General features: G+C 47.3%; 1 protein-coding gene across 1 annotated transcript; it reads left to right on the top strand.

The window, feature by feature from the left end:
• Positions 1–826: 826 nt before the first annotated feature.
• LOC128943767 (neuropeptides B/W receptor type 2-like) lies at positions 827–1,828 on the top strand (the record flags this gene model as incomplete). The annotated part of the gene is made up of 1 exon (XM_054286670.1): positions 827–1,828. A coding segment is annotated over one exon (1,002 nt), but the record flags the coding sequence as incomplete, so codon positions are not given.
• Between the last annotated feature and the right edge of the window lie 6,189 nt (positions 1,829–8,017).

Genomic DNA, 8,017 nt, shown 5'->3' with positions numbered 1-8,017 from the left:
GCTTTGTCTATCTGTGCCAAATTTGGGGGGCTGCCAGTTGTTGGTACTGGGGATGGTTTTCAGAGTGAGTAAGTTCATAACTCACCCTTGCTTAAAGGTGTACTTTGATTGCAGGGAAATCCCCTTTAAATGTTAATTTCGGAAATACTCCCTGAACTATTTTTCCCCCTCCTTCTTTTGCTAGGGGACCCTGGGAGTGGGGAGTAGCAGTGTCAGAAACTTCTTCATTGTTTGTGAAATCGCTGTCCATGAAGAGCCTGAACTCCACACAAAGGCAGGCGCTAATTAACCACTGGAACGCTTCTGCTCCAGCACGGAAAGCAAGAGCTGTGCCAGAGAAACTGCAGCCATCCCTCCAGTCCTCCAAGGGCTGTGAACAGCCAGCCAGGCACGAAATTCCCCCTTCTGCCTCCTTGTTCCTGCCAGCCCCAAAAGAACTGTCACTTTAGACAGCTGAATGAGAGCCGCTCAACTCCCCCAGCAAAGAAAAGCCAAAGCTCACCGGAATGCTCTCAGAAAGAAGAGTTCCTTGACTTCTTTAGAAAGACATTATTCTCTTCTTTTCTTGGTTCATGGAGCCTTATGTCTTCCAAACATTTTCTTCTCCCATCACCACTTCAAAATCTAACTTCTCCAACGGGGGGGAGAGGTAAGTTAGGTGGTCCAAGAAGCCTCACAACTCACCTTTGAAAATAAGCTGCATCTAAATGAGGTAACAGCTGCTTCTCATAGGAGGGGGAAAATATCCCAACCAAACAAAAAACCTCTCACTTCTGGGCTAGTGAGGCTTTCAGTGGTATCTGGAGGTGGTCTGTGGTCAATAGGCATGAGAAACATCTTTTGGGATGATCTGAACAGCTCCTGCAGCAACGCAGGCAACAGCTGCTACCTGGAAAACAGCATGAGGTTCAACTTCACCCTCCAAGAGCAGGCAGCTGATTTCTACATTGTCCCGCCCGTGATCTACTCTGTGATCTGTGCTGTGGGGCTCACAGGCAACACTGCTGTCATCTATGTGATCCTCAAGGCCCCCAAGATGAAGACTGTGACCAACATGTTCATCCTGAACCTCGCTATCGCTGATGACTTGTTCACCCTTGTCTTGCCCATCAATATTGCAGAGCACCTCCTCCGCTACTGGCCCTTCGGAGAAATCCTCTGCAAGGTCATCTTGTCCATAGATCACTACAATATCTTCTCTCTTCTCCAGCATTTATTTCTGACAGTGATGAGCATAGACAGGTACCTGGTGGTGCTGGCTACGGTCAGGTCCAAGAGGATGCCCCACCGCACGTACCGAGCAGCCAGGATTGTCAGCCTGTGCATCTGGATCCTGGTCACCATCATAGTCCTCCCTTTCATCATCTTTGCCAATGTCTACACTGACGACCTGGAGATCAAGAGTTGTGGTCTCAATTTCCCCAAGCCTGAGAGATTTTGGTTCAAAGCCAGCAGGATCTACACCCTCATCCTTGGCTTTGCCATTCCAGTATCCACCATCTGCATCCTCTACACCATGATGCTCTACAAGCTGAGGAGCATGCACCTGAACTCCAATGCCAGAGCCCTGGACAAAGCCAAGAAGAAAGTCACCATCATGGTCTTCATAGTCCTGGCTGTGTTCCTCTTCTGTTGGACCTCTTTCAACCTGGCTACCATTGTGGCTTTGACCACTGACTTACCCCAGACCTCCATGGTCATTGGGATATCCTACTTCATCACCAGCCTAAGCTATGCCAATTCATGCTTGAATCCTTTCTTGTACGCTTTCCTGGATGACAGTTTTCGGAAAAGCTTCCGGAAGCTGCTGGAATGCAGAACTTCTTGAACAGGGGATTGGGCCTGACAGGTCCCTGCCCTTCCAGGGTTTTTCAGGAGAAACTTTGCAGACTGGAGGAGTGGCCAATGAATGCACAACGTCCTTTCTTTGGTTTATATGTAATGTGTGGTCTGTTTGTAACCCTCATCAGCAACAGGGTTTGTCCTGCCCACTTGCAACTCTTGTATTTCCCCTCTTTGCTCCCACCAACTTGCATTTCTAGACCCTGATTTTAATTTCACCCTCTGAATTACTAAGGACAGAACATTTCCTTTTCAGGGGTGTGCTTCTGCCACAGAGTGGTCTTTTATTGCCATCTGCTGTACAGCACGGACGGGCTGGAGACCAATTTCCAGAGGAGTGCAAAGCTCAGTTCTTTATCACTGAGTTATTAGGGAGGATTGTTTAATGGAGCAGAGCTAATGAGCACTTTCAATGAAACATCTGTAAAAGAGAGGATGAGTATTTAGAAGAGAAAAGAAACTATTTTCAATGTTCGTGTATGTTCCTGTGTGTTATGGCTTTCTTTTGATTTTGAAGGATTGTCCATCTTCCACCCCACCACAAATTTCCTCTTTTCTGACTTGTTAAATTTAGACCAAAAGGAAGATTTGAGTCTCAAAAATGGTGCCAAACAGCACACCATACAAATACTATAACAACTGTGAGAACTTGTGTTAGAAATCATTTTGAACTAGTTGTTCCTGTAAAGTGTCAAATACATATTTATTTAAGAGTGAGTAATGAAATAAACCTCATGGGGGAATAAAGAGACTGGTCCTTCTTTCACAAGAGAAAATTTATGCTACTTGTGCCATATCTTTGCTATATATATTGCATTTTGCCTATTATAAAATAAACACAGCAGGTTTGTAACAAAATTAAGGTGGTTTGTAAGCCATAAGTAAGACTGTAGTGAGCACTGCAGATATAAAGTTTCTTCTTTCTCAGATAAATAGTCAGAATACTTGAACAAAAGTATTGGAACAAAAGGACTTGACTGGAAGAGTCTGGAGACCAGAAACTCCATATAGAAAGCTTGGAAAACTCATTCTCACACCCTTTAGCCCTGCTAGTAGTGAAGTTTGTATCTTACTGCTGTTAGGAAGGCTGTCATAGCTGAAATATGACCCTTCAGAGGGTCTCAGCACCTCAAGGTTTGACATCCCCACCTGCTGCTGGGACTTCCCAGGCTGGGTTCCTCTCCCAGTGAGTCAGGAGCTCACCTGAGGATCCCCTGTGGGCTGTGGGACATGGCCCTGGCAGCTCCCTGTCCATACCCAGGGCAGTGTGTGGATCTTGTCCCATCCACACCACCACTGCAGCTGAGGCTGTGCCTGGAGGCAGTTTTGGGATGATAAATTTGATCTATGGCAGCTCTGAGGTCTCCAGAGGACCTCCAGGTTTGTCATTGTGGAGTGACAGGATGAGAGGAAATGGCTTCAAGTTGTGCCAGGGGAGGTTTGATTAGATATTAGAAATATTTTTTAGATTTTTTTTTTTAGTTTTTTTAGATATTTAGAGGTTTGATTAGATTATCAGAAATATTTTTTTCACCAAAATGGTGGTCAAGCCCTGGAAAAGGCTTCCCAGGGCAGTGGTGGGGTCACCGTCCCTGGAAGTGTTCAAAAAACCTCTGTGTGTGACATTTCATTTAGTTTAGTGGTGAATGTGGTGGTGTGGCTAGTGTGTGATAGTTGGACTCATTGAGCTTCTCTAAACTTAATTATTCTATGATATCAGGGATCCTCCAAAATAATCTTTCTAAAGAAACACCTGTTGAAAGGCCCCATTTCCCTCCCTCCCCCTTCTTTTGACTGGAAGCGAGGAAGAGGAGTTAATTTAAAGGCAAAGGCCAAAAATAGTGACTGTAAATATTGCCATGAGTCCTTGTTGGCATTTGTGTTTGGTAAGTGAAGATGCAGAGAGAAGGATCAAAGCTGCCTGAATGGCTTTTAATTACAAGCCTTGATTGTTCTTCTATTTTCTCTCAGAAAAATACTGCAATTATCTAACAAAGCTCTTCAAGTGGAATTAGACACTAGCCGCAAGCTTCAAGGGCTGTTCAGTGGCTATTTTCTCTTTAAAAAAGAAAGTAAATTTGATGTGTGGATAAAAACCAGGCGCTCTATTGACTGCCTACAGCCGTCAAATTTGGTGCTTCCTGAGTAAACAGAGGATGGGAAGCTTTCCCCAAGAGGAAGTCAACAGCCTGGGGTGCACCAAAGGCTGGTGTCACTGCTAAAGGCCCCCACCACAATGTTCCCTGGCTGCCTGGGGTGGGTGCTTCCCATGTGGGAAGGAGGAGTTCCCTTTGAGGGTAAAATAAGCTATAATTTGGCAGCAGGACCTTTGTCATCATTTTCAGTTTTCCTGAGATGATTTCTTGCTGTGTCTTTCACCAGGACTTCTGCATATCTCCATCACCTCCCCTTGCTCCAATGCTTCTGCACAGCTCATGCCAGAAGTGTGAGACAACTTGGGAATTTCTAAGGTCCAAACCACCCCCTGGACAAGACTCAATAAACCAGCTGGATAAGGAAGTCAGAGAAATAAGGATTCTGTTTCATAACCTTAACCCTCAAATGAGATCAGAGACTGGTAATTAACAAAGTCAGATTTCAACACAATGAAAAATCTCCCCTGAGACCCAGCCTGCTGCTGCTCAGCATTGATGGAAATCCTACAGATGTAATTAAATTTCCTTTATCCATGTGATGGGTTCAGCAGGATCCTTCATGCCATGGCCACACCCAGCTGAGCTCCTTCATCCACGCTGACCAGGAGCTGGGGTGTGAGGCTGATGGACACCATTTCATGATGGATGGGGCAGGTCAGAACCAATAGCTCACAGAATCATGGAATCAGAGACTCACAAAATCATGGAATCACAGAACCAAAGACTCACAGAATCATGGAATCATAGACTCACAGACTCACAGAATCATTGATTCACAGACTCACAGAGTCACAGACTCATGGAATCACAGAATCATGGAATCACTGAATCACAGAAGTACAGAATCACAATTCACAGACTCAGAGAATCACAGAATGGTTTGGGTTGGAAAGGACCTTAAAGATCATCCAGTTTCAACCCCCTGCCATGGGCAGGGACACCTTCCACTAACCAGGGTACTCAGAGCCCCATCCAGCCTGGTCTCCAGCTCATCCTCCACAATTCCTGGGGGATATCCCCAGGCAGCAGGGCTCAGTGGCATCGCTGACACTCACCAGATGATGAAGCAGTTTTCCAGCCTAGCACATGCAAATTAAACCTCGGTGCAGATGCCAAAGCAAAGCACAGGGAGAGCCCTGGGTGGCTTTCCATTGCCACCTCCCAGTCACCTCTGGGATGCAGGGACAAGGACAAACACCAGCAGCAGGGGCTGGGCTCATTCTCTGCCCCTTTGTGCTGGGTCCCTGGTGGCAGGTGATTATCTCCAGAAATTTTAATGCCATGAAGGTTGGATAGATGACATTTAAGGTCCCTTCCAGCACAATCCATCCTGTGATCCTATGATTTCCCCTGTGGCTAAACAAAGCAAGAGCAGTGCAAGGCTGAGATCAGAGAAACTCCAAAATATGTGAGCAAATGACCTGTGCATGTGGAGAAGTTGCTATTAATGACTAACATTGAGCAAACATTAAATAGCCAAATCGCAATATGGGGTTTGTTTCACACAGAGGAAATCAACCTGAAAAGCCATTAATCTTAATTTCATGTTGACTACAGAGCTTCTGTTTTTATTCCTCATCACTGAATGAAATCAGCATGACATGAGCTATTCTTGGAGCATTCACTGCCCATGCCCGGCTGGAAACACATAGAGAAACTGATGTTTATTGAATGGACAGAGACAGCTCAGGCTCTGCCTGGGCCCCTCTCTGTGGCCAGGAAAATGGTGATCTAATGCAGCCAAAAGCAGCCTACAGGATGATGCTGATTCTTTCAATGGTTTCCTTGGAAAAATCAAGTTTCCTGCTTGGTTTCTTGAAGGATCATTCTTCATTTCACTACACTGAAAATGTGCTGTTTGGCAGTGCTGGTGCTGCTGCAGGCTCCAGCCCTTCCTGCCTGGCTTCAGGCCCAGAGGGGAGGGAAGCAGCCATGCTCTCCCTGACCACTGCTGGCAGCAGGAGCCTCCATCAGCACTGGAGCTACATCCTCCCTCAGAAATAACACAGACTGCAGGAAAAACCCCTTTTGCTGCAAGAGTGGGCTGTTGAACAGGATATGATTTCCTCTCAAAGGCCCTTGCAGCAGTTCAGCCACAGGAAGAGCAAATTTCCAAGAATCCTGCTTATGCCAAGGGGTTGGAATTGCATGATCTTGATGTTTCTTCCAACTCAAACCATTCAAGGACTGTGAGATTCTGTGAATCCAAGCATGGGAGGTGTTGTACTGTGAGGTGAGGGTGATTCCAGCTGGGGAAGGATATTATTGTGCACTTTCTAAGCCAAGGGCAGTTCAGGGGTTGCTGAAGCACACAACTTGAGATGGGAGAAGGGGCTGTCTGTGTCCCCCAGCACTGTGGAGAGCTGGCATCACTCCTTCCCTGCAGCCAGACAGGATCTCTGCACTGAGGGAGAGAGAGCAAAGTCAGTTTGCATGGTTCAGCAGCATCATCCTTGCCAAGATACAAAACCATGTTGCTCTATTTATGGATTATTTCACTCTGTCATGCAATCTATCCAGGCTTCAGAGTGCTGAAAGCAGGAACAAAGGGAGTTTGTGAGCCATGGGCCTCTTTGATTTAACAGCACCCAATCTAATAGCAATCCCTTTTCTTGGAAAAATCCTAAAACTCCCCCTTTCAAAAGGAGCTGTGACCTTGGTACTTCTGCTGCCACATTTTGAGCAAGGGTGTCACAAATCCCCAGTCTAAACAGGCAACAGGGCAAGTACATGCAGCCACTGTGGGCCACTCAAAATAGGCAGGCAGGAGCTCAGACATGACAACAAGGGATCTAAAAAAACCCTGTGCCAAACATCCATCAGCATCACACAGCACATGCTCTACTTTCTTTAGTCCATCTCTGTTCCTCAGCAGTGCCAGGCCTTTTGGCTTCAGGCCTGCTCTTCCCACCTTCCATTTCCTAGAACCACAGAATCATAGATTGGTTTGGCTGGGACAGAATCCTAAAGGATGTTTCATTCCAACCCCCTGCCATGGGCAGGAACACCTTCCACTAGACCAGGTTTTTTCAATCTGGCCTTGAGCATTTCCAGGGATGGAGCAGCCACAGCTTCTCTGAGCAGCATGTGCCAGGGCCTCACCACCCTCACAGGGAAGAATTTCTTCCCAATATCCAATCTAACCTGACCTCTGGCGGGTTGAAGCCATTGCCCTTTGTCCTGTCACTCCAGATCCTTGTCCAAAGCCCCTCTCCAGCCCTTTGGAGCCCCTCTAGGCACTGGAAGGGGCTCTGAGGTCTCCCAGAGCCTTCTCCAGGCTGAACACCCCCTGCTCTGTCAGCCTGTCTCTGTAGCTGAGATGCTCCTTTTGTGATTTTTTAGCCCTTTTTGTGATTTTTGTGGCCTCCTCTGGACTTGCTCCAACAGGTTCCCTTTGTCCCCTTCTCTCTCTCCTTCAGCCTCCTCACAAGAAGTCCTCACCACGGAGATGGGACAACTTTCCCTCCTACATCTGTTGCTGGAGGATTCTGCCCTCCATCCCTCCTGTCTCAGCTCTGTGGTTCTCCTCAGCAAAGGAGAAGGTTGGTGGGCAAGATCTGGTCCTTCAGGGGTTGGGGGGTGAAAATCAGGGGTGGGAATAACCAACAGATTCTGCAAAGTCACAGCAGTGAGCTCTGCTGCCCCAGAGATGCACAGGCCATGACTCAGGGCTGCAACCTGAGATGATGTGTCCGAAGGAGATTCTCCAGTTGAGGGACGGAGAAATTTGCTTTTGCATAAATAGCCACAAAACTAGCTGAGGGGAAGCACAGACAAATGAGTGGGAAAGCAAGCTGGAGCGCACACAAGAGCAGGAGTCCAGCCGTGGCCACTTCCGCAGAACAGCGCAGGTACCTGCAGCCACCCCCACCTGGGCTGGGCCTGCTGTCCCTGCTCAGCCCAGCACCGTGTGTGCAGTACTTCATGCAACATCCTCGGCTTCTTGCCCTTCTCCTACAGTTTGTTTGCAACTTCCTCAAGAGAATTAAAGAGGAAGAGACCATCGCCACGGGTGCAGG

The sequence above is a fragment of the Melozone crissalis genome, unplaced genomic scaffold (assembly GCF_028551555.1).
Source record: "Melozone crissalis strain CALT ecotype California unplaced genomic scaffold, PUWL_Pcris_2 ptg000055l_1, whole genome shotgun sequence".
Classification (NCBI taxonomy): domain Eukaryota; kingdom Metazoa; phylum Chordata; class Aves; order Passeriformes; family Passerellidae; genus Melozone; species Melozone crissalis.
Note: the sequence above shows the minus strand (reverse complement) of the source record. Positions and strands in the feature narration are given on the sequence as shown.